This window comes from Sphaeramia orbicularis, chromosome 15, assembly GCF_902148855.1.
Source record: "Sphaeramia orbicularis chromosome 15, fSphaOr1.1, whole genome shotgun sequence".
NCBI lineage: Eukaryota > Metazoa > Chordata > Actinopteri > Kurtiformes > Apogonidae > Sphaeramia > Sphaeramia orbicularis.
Genome location: NC_043971.1, coordinates 4,873,089 through 4,900,245, shown reverse-complemented (window position 1 = coordinate 4,900,245; position 27,157 = coordinate 4,873,089). Strand labels below are relative to the sequence as shown.

General features: G+C 36.4%; 1 protein-coding gene across 3 annotated transcripts; it reads right to left on the bottom strand.

Moving 5' to 3' along the window:
* Positions 1–1,026: 1,026 nt before the first annotated feature.
* Positions 1,027–25,579, bottom strand: herc4 (HECT and RLD domain containing E3 ubiquitin protein ligase 4). 3 transcript variants are annotated; one of them, XM_030156250.1, is made up of 24 exons: positions 25,392–25,579; positions 24,239–24,507; positions 21,634–21,793; positions 21,394–21,470; positions 20,197–20,418; positions 18,684–18,775; positions 17,654–17,784; positions 17,363–17,514; positions 15,788–15,864; positions 14,661–14,785; positions 14,503–14,562; positions 12,964–13,075; positions 11,844–12,033; positions 11,580–11,752; positions 9,449–9,568; positions 9,253–9,351; positions 9,001–9,168; positions 7,334–7,477; positions 6,197–6,363; positions 5,987–6,053; positions 4,782–4,864; positions 3,829–4,012; positions 3,600–3,702; positions 1,027–1,975 (listed from the first exon to the last, which is right to left on the bottom strand). In XM_030156250.1, exons 2-24 carry the CDS (start codon positions 24,462–24,464, stop codon positions 1,767–1,769), a joined length of 3,141 nt encoding a protein of 1,046 aa, XP_030012110.1. In that variant the 5' UTR covers positions 24,465–24,507; positions 25,392–25,579; the 3' UTR covers positions 1,027–1,766. The 3 variants fall into 3 exon arrangements, with proteins under 3 accessions (XP_030012110.1, XP_030012109.1, XP_030012108.1); XM_030156249.1 differs by having other exon boundaries at positions 1,767–1,975; positions 17,654–17,788; positions 18,688–18,775; XM_030156248.1 differs by lacking the exon at positions 25,392–25,579 and adding an exon at positions 24,621–24,802 and having other exon boundaries at positions 1,767–1,975.
* Between the last annotated feature and the right edge of the window lie 1,578 nt (positions 25,580–27,157).

Below are 27,157 nucleotides of genomic sequence, written 5' to 3'. Positions count from 1 at the left end.
TAGACACAGACAGGTTATATACTTAACGCCATTAAAAAGGCACAGTCCAAACGTGGTCTAGTTTCCAGAAAATTATTTGCTCAGGTGCCTATTTTGTATATGCTGCTCACGAGATGAGTAACACAGATAACAGCTGTATTTTTTTCATTCCTGACGCGCGCAATGTTGGTGTTTAGACTAATCCCTTAGTGTCAGCCACTGAGTCGAATCTCTTATACAGAGTCACACTTGACGGGTAACTAAGTGTGGTCAACAGCCGACATAAAGGCAGCAAAGAAAACACAAATGTTTTTGCTAAAATGCCATGACTTACAATCCAGTGGAGAGAACGTACCATTGGCATGTTACGAACAGGTCTGAGCCGTGGTGAAGTCGCTCGCCGTCTGCGCTGTCATCGCAGTACAATCAGTCGTCTGAGTGGTCGGATCCCTCAGGGCAGGATCATGAGACTTGGTTCCATGTGTTGTCGCTGCACTGCTTGTTTGGAAGCCAGAGGTGGACACACCTGATACTGGATCAGACACTTTCAGTTTCTGAGTACCTGTATTCAGTGACTGAATAAACCTGTTAAGCTGATCACAATTTGTCCACAATTCATTCTCTAATGACCAATACTTCCCTCTTTAATATGAAGGTAACCCCAAACCAATTAATTTAATATATCTGGAAATATACATATTATTCTGACCCATGCGTTTTTAAAGATGCCAAGTATATGTAAGTGTTTTATGCATTATTCATAGTTTAATGGGAAAAAGCATGACTCAGTGTTGATGTTTTTGTACTCTTCCACTGCGTTAAAATCAGGCTCAAATGTGAGGAAACACCATTAACGTCCTGGTTTCGCTGTTTTTGGTAAATTCTCTGACTGACTTTAAATTAACCAGATATCTGCTTGTTTTGCTCCAGGTTTCATAGTTTTAATAATTAAAGTAAATCCATCATGTTCTACCACTCAGTCCCACCTGAGGAGATGTGAAAACAGACCCAACCATAGACAATAAAGAATTAAACAACAGGACAATGTTTTATCCCCAAAAGTTAACTCAATTTTATTTTGGTGGCTGTACTTTTTTTGTCTGTGGATCGTTTTAAGGCTCACAGCTGAGAAAATCCACTCCAGATCTAAAGCAAACACCTCACACGGCTCCTTATTAAACTGTCACAACGGAAATTCTGTCAAACATAAAGAGCTGTTAGTTTACATCGTCCGCGCTCAAACACTGAATGTGCATGAAGTGGACACAACAACGTTAACGTCTGGAAAATACGTTTCGTGATTCACTGTGGCGGCCTCGTCGTCGGCGTTTGTGATACATTCGTCCACCAGGGAACATGACCAACATCTCACTGCGTATAAAGTCTGAGCATAAGTGCGCTTTCGTATCAGGCTGCCGCATGTCAGGTATTTTACAGGCGTTACTGCTGCTGTACACGTACTTTGTACTAGTAGTTTTGCTTCTTCATATCCAAACATGAATAAAAGCGTATCTACAAGAGCATCAATATCAAACGTGAATCAGCTTGTTATGGGTGTCAAACACTGTGATGGCATGGAAAAAAGCTGAAAAACCAAAGCCAAGATGAAGGTTAAAGTCTAAACATCCAACCCTTTCTCCTCTCTGGTGTCATGTGACCTCCTCTGTCCAATCAGTGTTGGATTCCTAAAGTTCAGACTGAGCAGAAATGTGCAAAACCAAATGTCTGGGAATGCGGTTTTCCATCCGCAGTCTGGGTACTGGAGTCGTAGGCATTTCTGTAGCACATCAGGCCAGATTAAAGCCTTGATTGTGATCTATGGCCTGCAGGAGCTTCTCGCAGAGTGTGTCTTTACTCGTGTACTTGGGCAGGTCCAGCAGGTTGAAGCAGGTGTGGGCGACGGGCAGGTAATGCTCCCCCCCGCCCGTGGGCTGGATCACCAGTTTCAGGCTTTTCATGCCCAGGATGGGGATTCGGTCGCTGCCTGTGAGGAACACTGAGGACAGAAGAGACACCGGTTAGAATTAAACGGAAAGGTTAAAAAAACAGCTTTATCACTATGTTTACATGCACAGAATATAGTGTTTCTTATTCTGAAAGACAACAGGCCTCATTCACAGAGTGTGTTTATCAGGGTTTGAACACATTTTTCAAGGTCAAATTCTAGCACTTTTAAGGGTCATTTTCAAATTTTTCCAGCACATCACCTTATCACTGGGGTAAAATCCATATCTACAGGAATATATATACTTGTGATCATTTTTTTCACTTTTTATCACAATAACACACAATATATTATGCTATAAACATCTGCAATTATGTTTCATAATAGCAAAAAGTTTAGAAATTAAAGGAGAACACAAGGTTTTACCCAAAAAAGGGAAGCCACTTGGCGTTCATCAGACACACTTGCAACGAGACAAAGATTAAAATAAAACATTTACTTGGAGTCGACCTGAGAACACCTGCTAATAATAATAATAATAATAATAATAATAATAATAATAATAATAATAATATAACCTCTCTGTAAGTAGTTTTGGCTTGCCATCTAACCTGCCAGAGTTAATATTAAAAATAAATAAATAAATCACATCACAGTTAGAATTACAAGCACTTTCAAGCACTTCAACTAAAATACAAGCACTTTTCAGACCTTGAAAACACAACATTGAAATTTGAGCATTTTCAAGGGTTTCAAGCACCTGTACCAACCCTGGTTTATAGATCTGAGCTTAAAACCTGCACATTTATGCACAAAACCAGAAATGTTCTTATATGGATTTGTTTGTTGTTTTTATCCAAATGTTGAAGGTCTGGATGTAAAGAGTTGTCCGCATCATACAGTAAGACAATGACTCTAACTAGGACTGTGTGATAAAACAATAATAAATAAAATATGATCATTTTATATAATATTGCAATAACTTTACAGATTATTGATACTTTCCATTAACAAGATATATAATTTTTGTCTTAAAAGGTTTATTTTGTACCCAAAATGTCTAAATCTTTAATATTTACTTGCACTTTTTTTTTGTTGTTGAAGACTTTTAAAAATTATTTTAGTTTATTCATTTTTATTAACCCTTTAGGTGCCAGAGTCCCCCCATCCCCTGTTATAGTTATGTTGCTTGTTTGTTTGGAGGTTAAAAGGGCTAATAATAATGATAAAATACTGGTGTTATGGACAATGAATGAACAAAAAAAACAAAACAAAAACATTTAACAGAAAAAAATACAAAAAAAGACTAAATAATCAACAAAATGGACGAAAAATTAAATAAAAGCAACTAAATAATCAACTAAATGAACAAAATTGAGCAATTACATCAAAATGTTATATTGACTTTACTGAAAATAGATCAATTATCAGTTGAAAATCTACAGAACTTAGATCTGGAATCAGAAAATGTTAACTTGTTTTACTTCTTTTTACTAAAAAAAAAAAAAAAAGTCCAGCTGTCGGGCGATTAATTTGTCAATGACATTGATTTTTTTGGATGTATTCAGATATTCCACCAGCAAATACTGCTACATTAGGAATAAAAGTGGGATGTCACTGTGCATGTAAACCCAGTCTTTATGTTACTGGAGTCATTCACAGAGGAGCGTCTTACAGAGAAACTGCTTTTTCTTTTCCAGAGGAAGTTCATGGAAAACCTCCCAGAAGAGTTTGATGGTGGGATGGTCGGCCCAGTACTCCCCTTTGTACTCAGTACTCTGACAAACACAGAAAAAACGTGCACGATTAACACCCAGAGTCTGACTGCATCAAAGTAAATCTGTTAAACTAAAACATTCCATCAAAGTAAATCTGTTCAGGTAAAACATTCCACGCCTCCAGACCTTCTCCAGCTCTGCCCAGTCGTAGCTAGTGTTGCCTATGACCATGGCTTGCAGTTCATTTGGTTGAAACAGCTCCAGAACTTTCCCTCCACACACTTTGTGAAAGCCTGCATAGAAGCACTCGAACAGCGGAGCCACAGACGTGTTGAAGACGTAGTCGACGTAAGCGTTGACAAAGTCCTGCCTGGAGGGAAAAAAGAAAATCAGACAAACTGGTGACCCGTTTCTACTAAATCAGGGGTGTCAAACATGTGGTCCATGGGCCAAAACATGCGGCCCGCCAAAGGGTCCAATCCGGCCTGTGGGATGAATTTGTGAAATGCAAAAACTGCACTGAAGATATTAACAATAAATGGTGTCAGTCATTTAGGTTCAGGTTCCACATACAGACCAGTACGATCTAAAGTGGATCAGACCAGTAAAGTACAATCATAATAACCTATAAATAACACATCCCTAAATTTTTCTCTTTATCTAAGTGGAAAAAAGTAAAATTACATGAAAATGGTTACTTTAACAAATGATCCTTTCACAAAAAGAGTGAATAACCTGAACAAATACGAACGAGAAATGTCTTAAGAGAAGTAAGTGTAATTTGACCAATATTCTGTCTGTTATTAAATGTTTTGTGTATTTGTAGATCCACTGTGATCTGTAAGTTATAATGCACATGTGTAAATCACAAACTCAGGCAGAATATTATCAAAATTACACTTATTTTTTTTTAAAGAAATCTCAGGTTGTTAATGTTATTCCCATTTTTTTAAAGGACAGTTTGTAGATGTGAACATTTTCTTACTGTAATTTTACTTTTCTCATTTATTATTTTTCTGGTCTAACCCATTTGAGACCATATCAGGCTGTACGTGGACCCCGAACTCAAATGAGTTTAAGACCCCTAAACTAAATTAACTAAACAGTTTCACAGCTCTGCTCCAAACCTCTGACGTTACCTGTTTGATTTATTCACGTTGATGTCTTCACCGTTAGGCACCAACTCGAACACCTCAGTGGCTCCATAGTTTTCCTCTGTGATCTGAAAAACACAACTAAGTCTGAGATCCTGATCTTATGACATTTACATCTAACTTTTTATTTCATGCTTTTATTTTTTAAGGTTTCTAAAGGTTTCAGAGAGTTGGAATCTAACTAAAGATATATTTTACATTCGGTTGTAAAGGTTAGGCTAATTTAATTTTTTTTTTCTTCAAAGTTTGTTTATTTGGAGTTTTGCAGAAATTGAGCAATACAAACATTGTATCATATGTGACAAAACAATTGAAAATGAATTGTTGCACAATTTCCATTTTTTTTGGCATTTACCAAAAAACAAAACAAAAAAAAACAATCCCCAGAACAACTAAACCAAACTTCTCCATTAACACGAAAAACAGCTTGAAATGTTCACGTTTAGAATAATGATACATTATTTCTCGAGCTGCAGAAGGTAACATGCCTTTAACTGAAGAGGAAAATCTTTATTGCTAATTATTCAGTTTAATAAGTAGAAATTGTCATACTGAATATAAAACCTCGCTTGGATCCACTTCTTCAATGCACTTTTCTACAATCTACACTCCTTAACTGTCACAAAATAAAAGCCCTCTACTTCAGTGGTTAAAAACTACTGCTTATTACAACTTTTATTGTGTAAACGTCTTCCAGTCATACTTGCAAGTAAAAAAAAAAATTGAGGGGTTTATTTTTTTACTTCCCATGTGACTCTGTGTTCAGATCAAGCACAAAAAAGGTTTCTTGCACAGTGTCATTACAAACAAAGTTAATGCAAAGATGCACAAACAGGAATTCAATGCAATTCAATATTTATCCCAATATAAAACTAAATTCTGGCATTTGTCATTAGTGTTTTGTATCCCAGATCCCTGTTAGAAAAGAAACACCTGAATTCAATGTGTCCAATTACGTTCGTCCATATAGTGTACTTCATTGATAAAGTATAATATTTAGTGATATCTAGTGGTGAAGTCGCAAATTACAACCAAGTGAATCTGTCCATCATTAATTCTTAAGGCTTTTATCAAGTTTGTTCCAACTAACATCAGAAAATTATCGAGGAGCTGCAGCTTTAAGGCATTTTGAGGATTAAAACTCAGATGCTGGATTTCAGTTTTATTCTGCTGTGGGGCTGTGATCTTACTGTAAAGTTCAAGCAGAAGGTTTCCTCCAGGTCATCCTCCATGTAGTCCAGTAACTGCTGCAGACTCCTGGTTTTAAAGATACAAACACAAACACTTCTCAGTAGAGAAATGGTAACATTTTCATTCAAACAGTACGCAGCAGTCAAACACAACAGCAGGTTCATAAACATGTGAAATGGAAACCTCAGACGACTGTTCATTGATCTGACCTTCCCACATCTGGCATGAGCTCTTTGAGGTCGTCCAGCGTCGGTTTCCTCTTCAGCAGCTTCTTGTACAGAGCCACAGGGAAGTTAAGTTCCACTATGGTGAAGTTGTAGATGGCCAGGCCGCAGATGACCCCGATGAGGTTGAACAAGTCGATGTCCTCGAACGTCTGGAAGGGACACGAAGAGTTTACAGAAGCAGAAGCAGAATGTCTACTTTAATGAATTAAAAACAGGATGTTGTCATCTCTCACACTGAGCCATTTGTCAGTTTTAACCCTTTTAAGATGACTGTGACACCGGAGGCACAACTGTCTGCCATTTTGCATTCACTGTTATTGAAATTACTGTAACTCCTCAACTGTTCGCACTACTGAGAAAATTAAAAATTCAAGAAAATTCATCTAAAAGCTGAGATTCAGAGCTTTCCATTGTTATATAGATGCAGAGTCTGTAACAGAAGCAGACGACAGATGTGTGAAATGAGGGGTTCTGTGTACAACTAGACAGAAAGTGAACAGAGACTATTAAACAGGCTAAAAACGACTAGAAATAACTAAAAATAAGAAGAACATGGGCACAGAATGATCTAGACAAAGTAAAATGTTTGAGCACATGGAAAATAGTTGAAAGTTTATTTCTATAATCTCATAAAATTTCATTATGAACATTACAGTTATTTTTCATAATAAACATTAAAATGCAAATCTGTTTTTTTTTTATTTTTTACTATAACACACTGTTTTAAGCATTTATAACACATAACAATGATAATTTACAGCCAGATATTAAAAGTTAAGTTCTTCCTGTAAAAAGGTGCAAAAGAATTGGCAAAAAAGACATTTTCTGACACTTTTATTGCAAAAAAACCCCCAAAGAAATCTAAGCTATTATAATGGTAGCCCTTATCGAGTTAATGTGTTTATGTGTAGGATGAATACTTATGTGTTGTACTTATTAATTATAATGTTCCCACAGTAGAAAAAAGTTCTAATGAAGTTTTAACTGATTTACTCCAAACCAGAGTATGACATTTACATGCAGTAAAACCTCATTGTTATTCCCATTATCTGCAAAGTTTAGTGGATCTTTAAACACAGCTGGTGAGATCTGAGCATCATGAGCCTCATAATCACTCACTTTGTTGGAAAACCAGATGAGCCTGGACTCCTCATAGTAGCGGAACATGCCGTATTTGGGATCCAGCAGCTCCTTCATGATCAGGAGGAAGAACTCTTTCCTCACACCACCTGCATCCACTGCTTCTTCTCCGACAAAGATCACCTGCGAGTGTTTTCACAAACATTAGCACAACAGTATCCATGATGACTTCACTAAGATACACCCCACCCCACTCCACCGCACAGCTACATTTGACAGTTTTTCCTACAGAAAGTGTTTTATTTGTAGATTTTAGTCAGATCTGATTTGGAGAAGCAGGAGGAGACACGGAGCAGAAAGGAAAAACAATATTTTAGCTTCCAGGATATTTGGTGTAGGATTGTTTTTACCTGTAGAATCCACATACATTTGTTCATTCAGTCCATTTAATGAAGCTTCTCTTCCACCACAAAAAAAAAACAAAACAAAACAAAAAATACAGTTACAGCTCCTCTCAAAACAACAAAAATGTCATTTTTTGTTTTAGATGAAGTTTAGTAAAAGCTTTGTCTGTTCTGCTCTTCTGTAAGTTTACTTCATGCTTCTTTAATTTCTTTTTTAGAACATGCACATATGTTCCTGTGGCTATTCACAACATAACCGAGAAAATATTATACATAAACAAAGGCTAAATGACCAAGACCAAAACAATTTCTATTAGTGATTAAATTTCTGCTTTAAATTTTAGATTACATTAGATAGAACTTTATTGATCCTTTGGGCAGAACCCTCAGGAAATTGAGGTTCCAATAGTAGCACAACACCAAATATATACACAAGAAATACCACAAGAAAACAGCAAAACAATAACTATGGAAAAACAGTAGTGAAAAATTGGAAAGTACTAGTAGAAACAAGTGTCAAAGTGATAGTAGTAATAATAATAAGTTGCTTATTATGTTGTCAAACAATTACATTTTTTTAATCAGAATAATCACAGGGTTGCAGTGGATTAATTTCGATTAGTCACAATTAAATATCATTCATTTTTTATCTATATTAATTGCGTTTCATTTTGCATGAGCAAACAGACTCAAGAAAGAAGGGAATATATATATGCACTTAATGTGTTCAAAACAAAATTTTTTTGGTCCTCATATTTCCACCCAGAGGGCTAACGTGCCGTTTAGTGTCTTCCATCTTTATGGGTTGGTTCTGCTGCCTGTCACTGCCGGATTAACTGACCATTTACACATGCCCCACACTAACTCTACTTGGACAAACTGACCCAGAGACGTTCAGAGTCATTCTGCTGCAGATGGGTTAATTGTGTTAAAATTTTTAATCAGATTAATAATGATGATGGATTTATCCACGTTAATGTGTTAATTTTGACAGCCCTAGTTTTAATATTATAAAATAATATAGTATGCACAATATGTGTGTATGTATATATAGTTTAATAATCACAGAATAAACGTACTTGTAGAAACAAGTCTATACATCTATAATTTACTATAATAAGCAGGTTATCACACATATAGTGTATAATGTATTATGTTAGAAATTATGTGATGGTAAAGCAGTAAAAATATCCTAAATACAGGGTTTACTTACACTAGTTTTTACACTACGTGGTAAAAATACCGCTTTTCCTGTAACTGTGATCATCACTTTAAGTCAAAGACCCCCTTATAAACCTGTACCTTGAGTGGTTTCTTGTAGTCTACATTCTTGGACTTCCTGAGGACTTCCATAGTATCTCCAACAATATTTTCCCTCCTGACGATAAGGATGAGGCAGGGGTTAACAGACTCCACCGCGGGCAGGAACATGGAGCTGAAGTTCTGCATCTGTGCCTGGTCCACCGCCATCTACCAAAAGAAGGGACATTTAGAGGTTAGTTTCCATATTTTCACAGATACAGTTACACAAACGGACAACATGGTGAATATTACCTGCATCTGTATGACAGCATCAGTCTGAAGGAGTGTGGTCTTGGCTTGGGCGTCAAAAACAAAAGGATACCTGCACAGAGTCACCACACCGTCATGACCCTGAGGATACAAAGGTATAAACCAATCATAACGATGCCTAAACACAGACGGATCTAATGAGGTGGAACGGTGGAACGTGCACTGACAGCAGACTCACCATCGGGTACATCTGCCTCTGGATCCATGTGACGTACTCATTTCTGATGTCGATCAGGTCGTCCAACTCATGAATGTAGAATTTATCGTATTGGATGATTTGTCCTGCCCTCTCATTCACCTGAAACATGAAACCTGAAACTAACTCTATGTATACACTTGATAATGTGCAGTTGTAGTTAAAAAACAACAACAGCAGCACTTCATTTTAGTATTTAGTATTTGACCTGGTGCACTGATTACATGTCAAGTCCCAGTTACACTTCATTATAATTTTTATCCTCTGACTGACTGACTGACTGACTGACTGACTGACTGACTGACTGACTGACTGACTGACTGACTGACTGACTGACTGACTGACTGACTGACTGACTGACTGACTGACTGACTGACTGACTGACTGACTGACTGACTGACTGACTGACTGACTGACTGACTTGACTGACTGACTGACTGACTGACTGACTGACTATCTATCTATCTATCTATCTATCTATCTATCTATCTATCTATCTATCTATCTATCTATCTATCTATCTATCTATCTATCTAATATAAACAAACATTCAACTAGAGAAAACAACAATGGGTTGAGAAAAGTTAAGATAAATATGAATAACTGGGTAGATGTGTACAAAGAACCGGTCTATTAAAATACAGGGTGGGGAAACAAAATTTACAATATTTTGAGGCAGGGATTGAAAGACAGTGTATGACCAATTAGTTTATTGAAAGTCATAAGAATTTATTTGCCACAAGAAAATCTCCATAATAGAAAATGTTTTTATTCTATGTGTCCTCCTTCTTTCTCAATAACTGCCTTCACACACTTCCTGAAACTTGTGCAAGTGTTCCTCAAATATTCGGGTGACAACTTCTCCCATTCTTCTTTAATAGTATCTTCCAGACTTTCTGGTAATAGTTTTGCTCATAGTCATTCTCTTCTTTCCATTATAAACAGTCTTTATGGACACTCCAACTATTTTTGAAATCTCCTTTGGTGTGACGAGTGCATTCAGCAAATCACACACTCTTTGACGTTTGCTTTCCTGATTACTCATATGGGCAAAAGTTTCTGAAAAGGTATGGATAATAGTGTTAGGTATGATTATGACATCAGTATATGTTTGGTTTCAAAACAATTGACGTAGTGCCTGCTGAGAAAAAACAACTAAATGTTCATTGTAAATTTTGCTTCCCCACCCTGTATATATTTATGTATACATATATTTACAGTAAGGATTTATATTGTAATATGTACAGAATGCAAATTACAGTTTTATGAAGTAAGTAGATGTGTACAGGTCTATTAAAAATATATGTTTTTGTTTATCTATTATTTATCTATCTTTATCTATTTATCATTATTTTTTTGTGTATCTATCTATTATGCATGCTGTATTGTTACATTATAATATAATTACTTATCTATTATTATTACTTCATCATTTATCATTTCTACTAGTACCTTTTAATGTGTCATGAAAGGCGTTTATAAATAAAATGTATTATTACAATAATGTGCAATTGCCAGTTTTTTCACTACTGTTTGTTATAGCTATATAATAATAATAGTAATAATAATAATACAATTTTATTTATTAGCACCTTTCAAGACACCTAAGGACACTGTACAACAAGATAAAACAGACAATCCATAAAATGCAAAGAAATAAACAGATAAAAGAATAATTACTATATATAGAAATGAAGACATAAAATGGAGAGTGAAACTTATGGTGGGTAGGCTATTCTGAAAAGGTGAGTTTTGAGTCTGGATTTGAATGTGGGGAGAGAATCACAGTTACAGATGGAGGGTGGGAGGGAGTTCCAGAGCTGAGGAGCAGAGCGGCTGAAGGCTCGGCCTCCCATGGTGCTGAGGCGGACAGAGGGCACAGTGAGCTGGATGGAGGAGGAGGACCTGAGGGAACGGGCTGGAGTGGTGACATGAAGGAGGTCTGACAGCTATTGTTATTACTATTTTCTTGTAATATTTCTTATATGTGTACGTTTGTTGTTGTGCTGCTACTGGAACTTTAATTTCCTGATGGTTCTGCCCAAGGGATCAATAAAGTTCTATCTAATCTAATCTAATGTATCTAGTGACTTCCTACTGAAAGAAGCCTCACCGTATGCAGGATGTCTAAGAGACGGAGAGAAGTGTCCAGGAAACAGGAGAAGATTCTCTGCTCTACTTGAGGAATGCCCACTTTGTGCATCTGCAGCAGATAAACCACCACCTCCTTATACAACTCCACCAGCCGCTGGAAGACTGGGGGCTCAAACGTAGACCACCAGTTTCCTGAAGCAGACAGAAAAACAAACATACAAAAAACATCAGACAGACCAGAGGACTGAAGCTGCTGCAGTAGTCCAACTGTTCTCCAACCTACCTAGAACCTTCAGTGGAGCCTCTTTCAAGCTGATCAGTGATTTGGCAAACGGGATCGAGATGGTCACGTAATTATTCCGCTCGCTAAAAAGGGGGCATTCTGGAAGAGTGAGGTAGAGTCTCAGCGCTTCGATGTCTGGAGGAGAGGTTGTTAGTCTGGGGATTAGGTGCTTCTCTACACTAGCAGCAATCTGGGAAAAAAACAGAGTTAAAACTGTTGATGTCTGCAGCGATAATCGAGGAATGAGGCATCAAAGGACATAAGCAGTGAAGAAGGGAATGAGCAGCTTAGACTGACAGAACTGACAGAAACCATCCAACCATTCAACAGGTCATACAGTAATAATGTCCACACTGTTTTAACCCTTAGATGCACCAGTGTCTGGACCATACACTCCTCCGTGACTGGGTCAAAAATGACCCCTGTTAAAACCAATGTGTTTTTATTCCATGATTGTCATTTTCTCATGTTAAAAATAATATTTTTTTTAATTACATTTTGGTCCACAAAAGAATAATTTCATATTTGAAATATCTGTTATATTTCATTTATATTCAACATTTTAATTTTTTTAAAATATGTTAAAAATCGGAAAAACAAAGTATATATATATATATATATATATATATATATATATATATATATATATAACAGCAATAGCACGATGTAAACATCCAGTTGGTGAGTGAGTGAGTCCTTCAGTCTTGCTGTAGAATAAATTAATGTAGAATGAATCAAAGATTCAGGTGAAATTCCATTGAAAAAAATATCATTCATTCATTCATTCATTCATTCATTCATTCATTTTGACCCACCTATGGAAGCTTGGAGTAATAATACAAAAACTACAATGTCATAAAATAAGAGAAGTTAAAATTTTTTAATGGTATGACATGTTTTTTGAGGAACATTGGGTCATTTTTGCGATCAATATAATAACTATAATTTCTGAGGGGAATAGACTTGCTTTTTGGTATTAGATATGTCTTGGAATAACTATAAAAGTTGATATTTAACATTAGTGATAAAGTATGAAGATGCATTTGTGGTATGAAAGGTCAACGCACAGTAAGATTAACACCAAAGAAAAAGGAAAGTCTTCATGTCTTTGATGACTGACCTGCTGAGCGATCTCAGGGTGATCTTGCTGAATCAGTCGGTGAAACAGGAGACGAGCCATGATCATATCCACCCCTGAGCATTTACTGCTGGTACTGTAATGATCTGGATGACTGCAGGAGAAAACACAGCCAGTATGAAGGAATTATCAAAGACACAAACACTATACTACTACATTTATCTAACGGCTTTAGACTCTTTTTTTAGTTTTCTTTTCCTGTGCAGTGAAAACGACATTTTATTGAGGAATTTGTGATAAACTAAAGGATTAAGTGTTTCATAGCTTCATAGCACAACTGTCTAAGTCATACACTATATGGACAAAAGTATGTGGACATGTTGAATTCAGGTGTTTCTTTTCTAACAGGGGTCTGGGATACAAAACAATAATGACTAATGTCAGAATATAGTTTTATATTGGGATAAATATCATTGTATTGCATTAGTTAGTTTGGTTTAAATTGTTATCTTTGCTTCCAAAATGCCTCAGAGATGGTTTTACTTAATTTCTCTCAACATTGGTTGTTTTTTTTCCCCATGATTATGATTTTAAACATTCTACCTCTACATTTCTAAAATATTGTTAGTGCTCTGACTGTAAACAATATCAACATTAATATTTCCTTAAAGTTTAATGGGATCTTTTTCTTCCTCGGTGAGATGTGAAGAAAGTCGAATGGCAGTTGTGGTAGAGAATTATTATTTACAGTCAAAGTATGAAAAATATTTTAGAAAATTCATGTAATTACGTCCGTCCTCTGGGAGTTTGTGGTTGCAAATCCAAATGGAGACTACAGAGCAGTACCCCCAGGAACCACAGGGGGCAGTGTTGAGATATAAAGGGAATAATTTACAGAAATGGCAGAACTTTTCAAAGAGTGACTGTGTGAGACAGTGAAAAACTTCTGACATACACTACAAACAAAAAGTTAAGGATATTTCATGTTTTTTTTGTCATTTTTGCCATTTGTAAATAAAACTATGTCATTAAAAAAAATGGGTTTCAATGCAATTCACACACAAAAAGTAAAAAGCACTGTGCAAGAATCCCAACTGAAAAAAATTGCCCAAAAATTAAAAATATCCTTAACTTTTTGTTTGTAGTGTACTTATGACAACTACCCTTTTCAATACCAACATTAGCATCCACATTAGTAAAACCTCCTGTCGTCGCCATGTTTGTTATTATTGACTTTCTTCTTCTTCTCAGAAAACTTTACTCTTCTTTGTGGTAGTGGCGTCCTCTGGTGGATTGATTAACAAACACTCATTCCAGCGCAATGGATGCATGGAAATATGAAGGCAGTGACACTTTAGACCATTTGAAACAGACGTATCTATTTACGTATGTAAAGTGAACATGAATGGGCTTTTAAGGGGCTCTGCATGGTAGTTTTCCTTTACACCTGAGTGCAATTACGACCACAGCAGTCCAAGTTAATCAGACCAAGAGTCTGATTTAGATTTACACTAAAACGCTGGAATTCAAAAACAGCCCTCATATATAACTACAGATGGAAGAGTATTAAAATGTGATTACCTCATCGACAGAAAAGATCCGTTGAGGCAGCTTGCTGAGGAGAACACAAGGTCCACCTCACTGAGGGAATCATAAGAGGCGAGTTAGCATCAAAACGCATCAAAAAGAAGATGATGTTAACGTGGAAAAACACAATCACTGTGAAGAGACGACTTTACTTGGAGATTTCCAGTGGGAGTCGTCCTGGTGTGTAGCTCAGCCATTTCTGAATAACGTCTTCAGTTAAGGTGCAAATCTTTCTCTGCTGGTCCTGTGTTCGCTTGTCATATATGTGCTGGCAATTCTGAAAACAAAGTTATAGAAAACATCTTAAGAATGTAAATTAATGTTGAAGAGAAAAAGGGAAGGAAAGCTCTGAAATTCTGATTAAATAAATAAAAGACAATAAAGGGACCAGGACGGTGCAGCATTCAGCTTAAATGTTCTCCGGCTCTTTATGCAACTATTTCTTAGTACAACAGTTAATAATAATAATAATAATAATAATAATAATAATAATAATAATAATAAAATAATTGTAATAGACTGTGTGCGTCTAATGGATGTTGATTCGGATTGCTCTTCAACTGAGTCTTCCTCGGTCAGAAGGAACAGACAAACTCCAATGGTACAGTTCTGAGGTTTAATGAGGGTGAAGAAATGGGAGCAGGTACATGGGATGCAATGTTGGTACAGGTATTGGTTGAATGATTGAGTTAGAGGGTATATGTGTGTGGATGCGTGTGTGTGTGGTTATATCTTAAGGATGCACACAGTACTCATACACACAGGATTAACACAGGCTTATGACAGGATGTCAATTTCTGCTCCGTGGATGCTGCTGTCCCGTCGGACCAAAATGAAAAGTAGCATACACAACCACGAGCGAGCAGAACTACAAGTCAAACAGATGCATCATGGGTAATGTAGTCCTCCATCAGGGACTGGACTATTAACAATAATATTAATAATAAAAATAATAATGTTTATTTATATATCACTTTTCGCAGAAAGATTTCACAAAGTGCTTTACAATAAAATCAGAAGTAAAATACATAGGCAAAAAAACCCAACAACAACACACCGCTCCACACAGGCATAAAAATATAAAATAAATGTTCATAAAACCCACCCCCAACTAAAACCTGTCTAAACAAGAAGGTCTTCAGTTGCTTTTTAGAAGACTTGAGTTTAAAGTGCGAACTGCCGGTGGGAATGCATTTCAAAGTCTCAATAGTTAACAAGTCTGAGTGTATTCAATAACTATGACCTAAAAGTGGATGTAAATGTGGCGATGGACACTTACATTGGCAGTACGATAGTGTGCAAAGCTCTGATCTCCTCCAGCATAAATCCTCTTGACACAACAGTTCTGCTGAGAGTCTGTAATTTAATATAAGAACATAAGACGTAAATATATGGATAAACAAGGTGATGGAGAAAACAAATTCTGTACAGAAAGCTGAGTTCAACCATTGAAATGAGCGATTCAGGTACTTGTTTACTTTTAATTTTGCAAAAGTTAACATTTATTTACTATTCTGTTTTGTAGAATAATTTCTTACATTTTTTGCCTGACACTTTAAAGACACTCCAGGACCTTCTTAAAGAAATGTCTTGTTACTCGTGAATTATTTGGCAAAAGAAAATGAAGGACTTCGATAAGATGTGGCCTTCCATTATGGACTTGTCGGTACAAATAACTCAGGGTTCGTACACGTTTTTTCGAGGTCCAACTCAAGCACTTTCAAGGATCATTTTCACCTTATCACTGGGGTAAAATACATACAGATATACATAACCTCATTATTATTTTTTTCACTTTTTATCACAATAATGTACATTATGTTATGCTATAAACATCTACAATAATGTTTCATAATAGCAAAAATGTTTAGAAATTAAAGGAGAACACAAAGTTTTTTCCCCAAAAAAAGGGAAACCACTCTGTGTTCTTCAGACACACTCGCACGGAGACAAAGATTAAGATAAAAATGTACCTGGAGTTGACCCGAGAACACCTGGGAATTTTCTTTTTTGACATCAAGTTATATTTTTCAAAATGTATCATCTCTCTGTAAGAAGCTTTGGATTGAGTTAATATAAAAAATAAATTAATAAATAAATCACATCGTAGCATTACCATTGTAAACAAGTACTTCTCAGACTCAACATTGAACTTTAAATGGATGGATGGAAATCACAATGGACATTTCTAAAATGGAGAAGATAACAGCATTTGTTAATCACAAATTGGATAAATTCACTTCAAACTGGGTCAACTATGTCACACCATAAAGGCCTGATTTTGTTTTCACAAATCAGTGATTGTGTTGTATGGAAAAGATCACTCCCTACATGTACATAGTTTCGGTTTTTTTTCCCTCTTTTATTTGGTTACCTGCCTTTTTTTTCAGTGTTTGGACATAAAACAAAAATATTATTTTGGCATTTAGAGCAGACAACAGATGTATGATATATGTACATATGATGTGCCAGATGTGAATGTCTGATATTGACTGTCAATAAAAAATAATTTATAAAAAAAAAAAAAAAGAAAACACAACATTGAAATTCAAGCATTTTCAAGGATTTCAAGCACCCGTACGACAACTGCTAATTAGAACATGATGGCACTGGGAAGAGGCCACAAATACTATGGTTCTTCTGATTTTTGCACAAACATAAAATAACTCCCCAAAAAATGACATCTTTGCTTCAACTATGAGTAAAACTCATTTTTCATTCATTGTTTTGTTATTTAGCTTATGCGGGGCTACTACATCAAGTGACTCCTAAAAAAACAAATTATCAACATAAGGAGCTTCTTTTTTTAATCACAGATAATATCAGTGTATTTGTCTAGAATAGAGTTTGTCACCTGACTCAGTCGGAGTGTTGGGGACCCAGGGGCCTTTGACTGGAGCGGGGCTTTTCCTGTTGCAGGTGGAACGGGTACCGAGCTGACCGTTACCTCCCAGGCCAAAAGAGTCCATCTTCCCACAGGAGGGCGTGAAGGCCAAGGTGTGCTGCCTACGTTCACACAGAACTGTAGTCATTGACTTTTAATTATACCAATACTTCATACATTTATCATTTTCAATCACATTTGGGAACATAATAAGTAAAATAGAAGTAATATAAAAAAAATAAGTTGAAATATAAACTGTACCTTCCACATGCAATCTGTGTGACTACATTTCCCATGAGCTCAAACACTTTCCTGGGGTTGATTTCGTGGTTTGTAGAGTTATGTCCCAATTGTCCATATCCTCCAGCTCCAAATGTAAATACACCTCCTTCCTGTAAAGTCATCAGCACTGGTTTTTCTGATGTTCCGTGACACAAGTAAACGCCACAGCTCCAGGAAGAAGGAAGATATCATGACAGTGATCTTACACTAGATTTTCCCAAACAGAAAACTGACTACAAATAGTTTTACACTGTAACAGTATTTAGTTTAAAGGAAGTGTTTGTGGTCAACATGCAAACGACTGACCCGTACAGTAAATACCAATAAGCACTTAAACCCCCTGAAAACGACTTAAATCATCAAATAATGCATCAGGTGCAAACTGTGTCTAGTGTTCATTTTATTCATATAAATTATAGTAACATTTAAAACCCACTATGTGCTGATATCTACCATTATTTTACAGAAAACCATACTGTACCATTAGCTATCAGTGTTCAGGTAATTCTGCAGAGTCCCCCCCCACTCCCTTGGTTTACTTTAGACCTGCTGTAATTGCATAAATGTGATGACATACACTGATCTGGTCAAATCTGATTCATGAAATCATCCAAGCTTCCTGAAATGACTGTAAATGTTGGGGGAGGGTTATCCTCATCCTCCTTGTCCATATCACAGCAGATAAACCAGGTAATGAACAATAGTAAGAATGGTTCCCAAACTGTAAGGAAGGTACAGGTAATAACACACTACTTTAACCACAGAATAAAGAATATTCACTCATATTATCAAGAATATTCCAGGTACAACATTGCAGGTGTATCAACTAGACACACACATCTGTGAATTCTGTTTTGAGTTTTGCAGAACCACTCCTCATTCCACCACAAATAACTTTGTTCTTTGCAGCTGATCCAAGCAGAAAAACAACTATCAAACCAGTTCAACTGTCTGATCAATCGGTGCATCTCTGCAAATAAAACAAAAGGTACGAAGGTAAGTAACTTAACTTAGTTAGTGCTGCTGTGTGGTCTTCTCCACAAGAGATGTAAATCACTCTCTGTGATCGTAAGGACTTCAGCAGAGACGGAAAGTACCGATCTGAAAAGAAACAGAAGGTTAGCCTAGCTTTAGACCTTCACAAGAAGTTTAAGGTATAGCAAAAAAAAAAAAAAAAATACATTTGATATATCAACACATGCTTTGATAGTGCTGCAAATTTGAGGACCATCCTGATAATTCTACACTATTAACATGGTCATAAGTTTGCATAATTTGAGTGTAATGACAAATGTAGGATATATTTAAACAAAACTAATTAGAAAAAGCAAAAATTAAGATTCTTTCTTTGTCAGTATATAGACACATGCACCACACACCAAAATCAACCTTCTGCTTTTAACCCATAAATAGAACATGCAGGAACACACACACTGCAGACTAGGAGCAGTGGGCTTGCCATATCAAGCGTCCGGGGAGCAAATGAAGGGTTAAATGCCTTGCTCGAGGGCATATCAGCCTACAACTTTTCTACCAGTCCAGGGAATGGTACCAGCAACCACAAGGTCACAAGCCGACTCTCCAGCCTTCTAGGCCACGGCCAGGCCACTGTCCTGTCCTGTTTTAATATGTGCACCCATTTAAGATTATCATGGACCATTATAAATTTCAGAATTTACAAGGTGTACATGAATGCATCTTCATTTCTCTGTGTTCAATTCTAACACAGTTCATCTGCAAACATAATCATGACTGTTTTGGTACAAGACTTTTACAATGTCATATTTATTTAACCCATAAGATGAGATAAAGATAAGATATGCCTGTATTAGTCCTACGAGGGAAACTTCCAGAAACTTCCATAAAGTTCCATTCCATAAAGACACAGTGCTACTTTTGTGGCAGTCCCCAAATGTTTTTTTTTTTCCTATTTTTACTTTTCTTAAGTGATTCATCATTTATTTTAATATTATGCTCAATATTTTGTATTCGAAAGTGAAAATCAGGCCTTTTCCTACATTTAATATACAGATCATAACTGATGTCCATAAAAGCTCAAATTAAAGTTGAATATTATATCAAAAACAGAGAAAATTGAGGAAAAAGTGACTTTTACAGTCAAATCTCTCATTAACTGAATATAAACCCAGTAAATCTATCCACTGTCATTAATCCAACTCCATGGGTTTTACTGGAGAATCAATGTTGCAGAAGATGATGGTGTTTCCATGGTAACTATGGAGCCTCTGAACGTCCAAATGGGTCATATCTGATGACGATGAAAAGATGACAAAGTGTATTTTACACCAATTATTTACATGTATTGATAGGATTAGTGGATCAGCGGGTATTAAACTCTTTATATCAGTAAATGATTTTGGTCGCCAGTGGAGTTTTGGGTCTTTATGGGTTAATGGGTTTATGTGACAGGCTGTGAAAATGTCTAAAACTTCTCTGAACTCTGTCTGGAAACTGCTGCATCTCTCAGCCATGATTTATGGTTTTAGCCAAAGTGCCCTCACCGTTGGTGTCGTTGAGACCCAGCTGACCGAACTTGTTGCGTCCCCAACCGAACACGGCTCCTGAGAGTGTAAGGGCGAAGCTGTGTGCACCACCCGCCGATAACTGAGCAAAAGGAATGCCCTGCAGAGACTGAATGATTTGGGGCGTGGCGATGCTCTGTCCGTTTAGTCCCAGCCCAAGCTGACCGTATCGGTTTTGGCCCCAGGAGAAGACGTGGCCCCCTGTGCAAAGACATAGACAGAACACCAGATGGGTAAATGTCCTGTAATTATAACAAACACAAAACATGCACCACAGGTTAGACCTTTTATAACATAGATCCTCCATTTTCTCAAAACACAAGACCTGTATTTTGAAGGGTTCCAAAGGTGAGTCTAATCTTTTTAATTGCCTTTTTATCATCATAATTATAGCAGGTTTCTGGAGGTCTTACAAGGTTCAAGGGTTGTAGGTTTCGAAGGATCTCCCAAGATAATGTAATGGTATTGTTTTATATGAAGTATTTTTTTTTTATTAGTATTTCTTCAAGGACTTTCTTTTTCTCTGTAGCACTTTAAGATTCATTTGAATGAAAAGTGCTTTATAAATGCAATGTATTATTATTATTATTATTATTATTATTATTATGATTATTATTATTACTATTATCATTATACTTGAAAAACTGCACATTCACATTGGCTTTTTCCAGGGCTTTATCTACATCTGTGGAAGATTCAAACTTGGATGAATGGTTTAGGAGGGTCCTCTTAGAGAAAAATGTTATATTTTTCCAATTTAAAAAAAAAAAAATCTTTACATGATTTGATGCTTGACACCATATCTATCACATCTGTATCTGTATTACCAAATGACTAAGAAAAGAAAACTTTAAGCTTGTTAGAAAAGTCCAACTATACTTGACGGTCACATAGTCATTTAGTTGTATATTTGTTTCAGGTGGTGTCCAAAATGACTTTGCATTTGCAATAATGCACTGAAAACTGTGATGAAAGGAAAATGCTAATTTCTGCAGTGCAATATTGTCCAAATAATGCTTCATAGGCTGTAGGAACACAGCATTATAGGGAGTGTATTGCTATTAAAGTGGCAATTAACACACAGATCAATAAAAGCCGTGAAAGTGTAGGTCTTTCTTTCTGTAGAGGAAATGGAGGTGAAGGTGTATTTGCAACGTGTGTATAAAACATCCTCACCTCTTGAAAGTGCAAGCGAGTGCCAATACCCACAGGCTACCTGAGCGATTTGTACATCTGACAAAGTCTTGATGTTTCTGCCATTTTAAAGGAAGAAGGAAACAGACGTGGTTTAAGTTTATCCCAATGTGTTCTACCGTTTATAAAAATAACACTGACAATTCTACACTTTACAGAATTAGACAAATAATACGAATAACAATAATCTGTTGGGCAACACACCCCTGTCCAGTTTCTTACCTAGGCACACGAACACATTCTTCAAAGTTACCGAGGCCCAGTTGGCCGTCCGAGCCCAGACCCCATGAAAAAACCTGCCCTTTGTCGTTCAGGGCGAGTGTATGAGACTCTCCACATGACACCGCCTCGATGATCTGTGCATCCAGGGCCACGACCTGCTCTGATAGAACAGACACAGAAGTAAAGTAAGGAATCACCAGGACGCCTTTAGCCTTTTCATACACTGCCCCTTCTACTGGGAAGGATTTACACAAAGACCGGAAACTGTCAGAGTTCAATATTTTGAGTAAACGGAGAAGTTGGTGTGAATAAAAATGGTGGAAAAGTGATGAAAACGTAATGTCTCAAAATTAGGGCACTTTAGTAGATATGAAGAGTAGTGGTCAAATAAGAATATTCAGAGTTTTAGCTTAACCAAAGTTTTACCCACTTGCAGCAGCAGCAATTTCAAATCATTTTATTTGAACCCTTAAACTATTACTGTGGTGACTTCAAAATGAGTTTTTCCTCTACATCTTACCTTTCCTAAGTGGTTTATCACCATTTTTTCTAATCATATGCTCTGCATTTTGCATTTTTCAGTGCAAATCAGGTATTTTCTTATATTTATTTCACTGATCATGTAGATGTTCAAAAACCTCAGGGTAAATTCATCAGTTATCATATGAAAACAGAAAAAAAAACCAAAGCAAAAGTGACATTTTCAGCAAAATAAACCATTGCCTGAACATAAAAATAAGTGACTACAAACACTGTCATTTGTTAAACTACATGGGTTTTAATTCATGAATGAATGTTGCAGAAGATGACAATGTTTCTACGTTCACTACATGGTTGATAATCAGTAGATGCCTTCAGTAACTGTTTATATGTTTGAGAGTCGATGTGCTGCTTGGCTCTGTTTCTGCTGGTGTCAAGTGATGAAACATACTGATGAACTTGGGAAAGTTATTTTTGCAGAACCTTGATGCAGATATGCAGGAGCAGCCCCCAGATTTATCACATAAATAAGTCTTTTCAACCATATGAACGTAAAACTCAAATTTGCTAAAAGGTGGATAAGGGTTTATGGTGTTAGTAAGGTTTTTAGGACTTTAAGGTACATGTGAAATACTGAAGATAAAACTGATGGATCCTCGGTGCAGATCTGAGCTGAAGGGTTGAACGTACAGAAGGGTGTGGCTGCTACATTTAGACACCACACCCAACAGATCTAGATTGAGACAGACTGTATTTGAGTATGGAAAGATGAATGTCAAATTTACAAGCAAGATCATGTCTAGGGATCACAACTGGTCTTCCTCTAACTTCATCACTTTACTCTTGGAGAATATCCTTTTTTTTCTCAAAACTTTAACTTTGAGGGTTCTTCTTTAATTATTACCCACCTCCTCCCACTCAAATGCTTTAAATTTTACTTAAAATGAAATTAATGTAAGTGTCCACACTCACACCAGCATTAAAAAAACTTAATTTTGTCACAGTTTTACTAACAAATGTTCATATTTGGAAACCGTTTGAGTTTTTGGATCCATATCTAAGTGAAATAGAATTTACTGGTCATAAAAAGTCTTTTTTTAACGTACATATTGCTTATATATAGATCTTACTGGGTTAAATCTGGGACCTCAAGTACCAAATTTCATGCCATCTCATGTGTAAATGTGTGCTGGTATGACAATAAAAATCCTTGAAAAGTTTTTAGTACTGAAGCAATGGTATGATAAACAAAATTTTAATGTGGTATACAAAGGCAAACACAACCGTATAAAAAGTACATCAAACCCCTAAGAGCCAGGGGATGAAAGCTGATTAATCAGTGATAGATTTTTTCCTGCTCTAAACTATCATTATCATATCCACCTTTAAAATCCACTAACAGTTGATCTCTGACTTAGAAAACAGTATTGTTGGTCAATATTAATCTGGTGAGAATAAAGGAGCTGCCGATACATCAGTCAAACATTGGTATTGGTCGTGATTGTCATATAGCCTAAGACGTCTATTCACCAATGACATATCTGCTGTGTTAGCGCAAAAGTTTTTCCATAAATTTGCACATTTGAATCTATGGTTTATTCAAAGATAATGTGATGAAGGACTGAAAGACTTTAAAATAATGACAATTTTTATATTCATGATGAATATTTCTTTCATTTTCATGGGTGGAGTAAGAAACAGAAAGTAGAGAAACAGAAAGTGACATCAACATCTGCATAGACCTGCCCCAAAGTTATTTTAAATGTGGGTATTGGCCAAAATTTTGTCATATTGCAATTATTGTTGGCAATATTGCAGTTTGCTGTTGCCTTTATTTTTCCCATTTTTTGCAAGTAGTTCATCCTAAATCCCCATAATCATGAACTCTTAAATTGCAGCCTCTTATGATTACAGAATTGCACAAACTGATAATGTGATTACGACTGTGTTTCTATTAATTGTACAAACCTAGCCAACATTAGAGCTTCTAACCCTGCAGTGTTTTTGACTTACACCTGAGTTATTCTGACATCTACTCTGCTCTCTTTCTCAGGACACTGAGATAAATATGTTTAAACTCACAGAGACCATCACCAGGTTAAATAAATGACAGGATATCACCAACCTGGTTTCTTCCTGGACTTCTCATGCCCCAGCTGGCCCAGGTCATTGCATCCACAGGTGTACACAGTTCCATCCTCCAACAGGAAGGATGTGTGCCTACGGCCACACCCCACATCACACACTTGCTTCCCGTGAAAGAACTCACATTTTCGTGGCTCAACCACTATCTCCTCATCAATCCCACCCAGGCCCAGCTGTCCGTAGGAAGCATTGCCCCAGCACAGCATTGTTCCTCTCCCTTTTGGCTTTGCAAGCCGGTAGGATCAGCGCCTGTGTGGAAATAAGACACACCTCAGCTAATACAACAGTCACATCTCCACACATTTCAGCTTGGACCTAGCAAGAAAACCAACCCCGGTGCATCCAAATAACATTCACCATACATGTAAAGGTCTGCGTGTTCAGCTGAACTAGCATCTGGGGGACTTATAAACATTTATAACATCAATGCATTGAACTCGTAGAGCAGGTAACATGTAAACAAATCAACCAAGTAAGCGACAGTTATTAAATTAACCGTGCTACAGTAGTGAAGTGGCTAAAATCACACTTCCGGTTGGGGCGTCAGGAATTTCAAATTAAAGTTTAAAGCTCCAACGCAGCTTCAATAAATGAAAAGCTAACGTTTATATTTTACGACAGTTTATTTGCATTGTAAATTCTTATTTAAATAAACGTTATATGACAGTAAACCCTCTTCTGGAGGGTATTTGTGCTGATATGCTGACAGAAATGAAACGGAAGTGTGTGTCTTTTAAGCTAACGGTCCTTTACCATGAAGATAAGCGGGGCAGACGCACACACTCATACAACTTGACTTGGTTAAGTTAGCTTGAGTTAAACTGAAACTAATACGATAAGACCTGATAGCAAAGGATTTAAAGAGACTATTTGGACTAGTGTTAAAAGCGTTTATTACGTAAATACACAGCGTTTATCTAACACTGCTGTAATGTTAGCATGCTAATGTCATGACAGAGCGTTAGCCGGAGCTCAGAGTTTACTGAGTCAGAGACAGCACCGTTATCTGCCCCCATCAGAAAGGGTTATTTACTGACAGCCAGCTCTAACTTAGAAGAAACGTTTTTGTTTTTTGTTTGTTTGTTTTTTTACCGTTGAATATTTCTAGGACGGTAAAAGCAAGCAAACCTTACCAAAGCCGCCAGATCTGTTCACTGTTTCCCAACGTTTAGCTCGTTAGCTGCAGCGATAGCTATCGCCGCACATAGCAGCACATTTCTGTGCTTTCTGTCAGAAGTCAGGTATCAGCTAGTCGGCCAAATTCCTTCCCAATCCTCCACTCCAGTGTGTCTGTCTGTCAACAACTGCTGTACGGTACGTGGAAGAACCACGGAGGTAAAGGTAAGGAGGTGAGGGTCAATTTCACCGACACACCCTTTAGAAATAAAAGCCTTTGGTTACATTAGAAATACTTAATAAATATCTGAACCCAAACTGTCAAAATTATACAAGCATTCACTGCAAAATGTACTTCAAAGTTACTAAAACTACTACAAATTATTATTATTATTATTATTATTATTATTATTATTATTATTATTATTATTATTATTGTTATTATTTTATTACAATATTAAATTGTGCTGTTTTTATCATCTTCAAGAGCACTTTATTATTATCATTTCCCAGTAAAGAGCCAGTTTAGACCACTATTCTAGTAGTAGGTTATACTACTGAAGTTTTAACATTATTTCCTGTGCTGTCGTGAACTGTGATGTACCAGTTTATCCTTTGTCTGTGTCAGTTTTTGAACAAAAACACCCAATTCAGGCAGTGGTACACCATTTAAAATACAGGCTTTCAGGTACTCTGAATTAGTTGAAAATATCAATATTTTTTTATTTATCCTGCTGAGTCTGCACACATAAATTCAGGATGAACTGTTCTGTAATCTTTTGTGTTTTGCTTGTGGAAATGCATGTATTATTTCCTTTAAAAACATTCTATAAACACCTCAAACGTAATAGCTCAAATATGTTGTAAGCAGGACTTGTGATCAGTTTCTATACATTTACTCATACCCCTATTTTTAAATGACTTTAAGAATACAGAAGCTAAATGAGGGTCTGCTGTAGATACTGTAAACATCATGTTGCTATAAATCACCAACATTATATGAAGTACTGGAAATAAGTTCAACCTTAAAAATGTAAACAATCTAATATACAAGAAACAGCAGGAAAAGTCAAAAGGGATTATTTTCACGCTTTAATTACATTTAGCTGATGAATACTTTCAGGAAGTACAAGTAGATTTATGTAGTATTTTTTGTTTTTACTTATATTTAAATATCTTAACAGTGGTACTCTGTTGGTATTTTCATTGATATGTGTGCTTTTATTTTGAAGACAAATTCACCAAACCGGAAAAGCTGCTGCTTCTATATTAAAACCCACTTGATGCACGTCAAGAAATGTCGCGAACCATCCAAAATGTTCTAGATCGAGCGGACCTGCGCATGCGCGTCTCTGCAGCTCCATATGTGCACATGCTGTATAAATGAACACATAGACATGGCCCCGCCCACACACGTGTAGATGATCCTACATTATGAGTTCAGTTGGTAAATAAAGGAAAGTGGAAGTTTTAATGGGCTGTTATGTCACCTTGACTTCACTTATCAAGACTGTTAGTGTTTTAACTATTGTAGGATAAAGTTATTACCCATTTCATTCAAGTCCAGTGAAAATAAACACTTCAAATTTACTTTTTTCATGAATATTTAATAGTGTTGTAGACTCTTTTAATGTGTTTTCCTTCAGTTTCTCGAAAAGTTAAGAGCACAGAGAAAGGTTTGGAGGTTGTTTTTATGAGAAAATTTTACATTTTTCAAGAAGAAATATGTACAGTCACAGCATTTGTTGTCATTTTGGACCATCATTTCCATGTCTGAATGTAA